This window comes from Plasmodium gaboni, assembly GCF_001602025.1.
Source record: "Plasmodium gaboni strain SY75 chromosome Unknown, whole genome shotgun sequence".
NCBI classification, from domain to species: domain Eukaryota; phylum Apicomplexa; class Aconoidasida; order Haemosporida; family Plasmodiidae; genus Plasmodium; species Plasmodium gaboni.
The window spans coordinates 45-1,457 of NW_017385592.1; the positions used below are offsets into that span (position 1 = coordinate 45).

Here is a 1,413-nt window from a genome sequence, read left to right on the forward strand (position 1 = left end):
TTCCAAAAAAAGAAAAACAATAAACCACAATATAAGAAAAAAATAAATAAAATAAAACCTAACATAAATCAACATTAAATAATATATATTTGTAACCACTTATATAGTGGTATCACAAATATAGTTGTATATATATACACAAATATATAAAAAAAACCCACAAATATATATATCTATACCCACAAAAAAAAAAAATATATATATAAAATACACACAAACATAAATATATATAGATATATCTATATTCTACATATATATATAAAAATACAAAAAACATACATATACACATTATATATACATATAAGCGTATATGTAGTGGTATATCACCACATATATATATATATGGTACCACTAATATTTGTCATACCACTATATCCATACTACCACTTGGTGTCGTCCCCACCATATAGCTCCTTTTCTTTACGTTTTAACAATTCTTCATATATATCTATATGTCGATCACTATATAATGAGTCGTGGATTAGATCGGTACCACTATATATGTGGTTACCACTATATATGTGGTTACTACTATATAGATTACTACCACTAGTTAGATTGGTACCACGATATATCTGTGTCCCACTATTTGTGTCACCACCCACATCATATATATATGTATTATTACCACCACCGAGTTGTCGATCTTGTATTTGTATAATAAAGTGGGTATCACCATACGAGTGGTTATCACTGTATGTGGTGGTGTCACTAGGTGTAGTGGTATCACTAGGTATATCACCACTATGTTGTGTTGTACCACTTGGTGTAGTACCACTAGTACCTTGGTCACCACTAGGTCGTAGTATTATGTCGATCAATGTTTTATGTTTACCACCACTATATCCATATATCTCGTTAATATCCACTTCGTCAACCTCGCTATCGGATGAAGTGATCACATCACTAGATGATATGTCACAAATATAATCACTATCATCATCACGTTCTACGTAGATATATGTTTTGCCACGATATTTGGTGGTATACGGCACATACCTGTTGGCCGACCTATATGTTGGCATATTGTGATTTTTTTGTGGAATTTCTAATACACGAAATAGATCCACAGGTATTTTGGGTTTTTTCTATAAAAAAAATATACATGTGGGTATTGGTATATGTAGTGGTATATATACGTGTGGGTATTGGTATGTATATATATATGTATATGTGGTAATATATATATATATATATATAGGTATATATATGTGGTGGTATGTATATATATATGTATATATATATATATGTAGTGGTGGTATATATATATATATAAATATGTGGTAATATATATATATATATATATATATGTATATATATGTGGTGGTATGTATATATATATGTATATGTAGTGGTATATATATGTATATGTAGTGGTATATATATATGTAGTGGTATGTATATATATATGTG

General features: G+C 28.6%; 1 protein-coding gene across 1 annotated transcript; it reads right to left on the bottom strand.

Annotated features, from left to right (window-relative positions):
- Window positions 1-380: 380 nt before the first annotated feature.
- Window positions 381-1,088, bottom strand: PGSY75_0044100 (putative EMP1-like protein; the record flags this gene model as incomplete). Its single annotated transcript, XM_018783555.1, has 1 exon — window positions 381-1,088. A coding segment is annotated over one exon (708 nt), but the record flags the coding sequence as incomplete, so codon positions are not given.
- Between the last annotated feature and the right edge of the window lie 325 nt (window positions 1,089-1,413).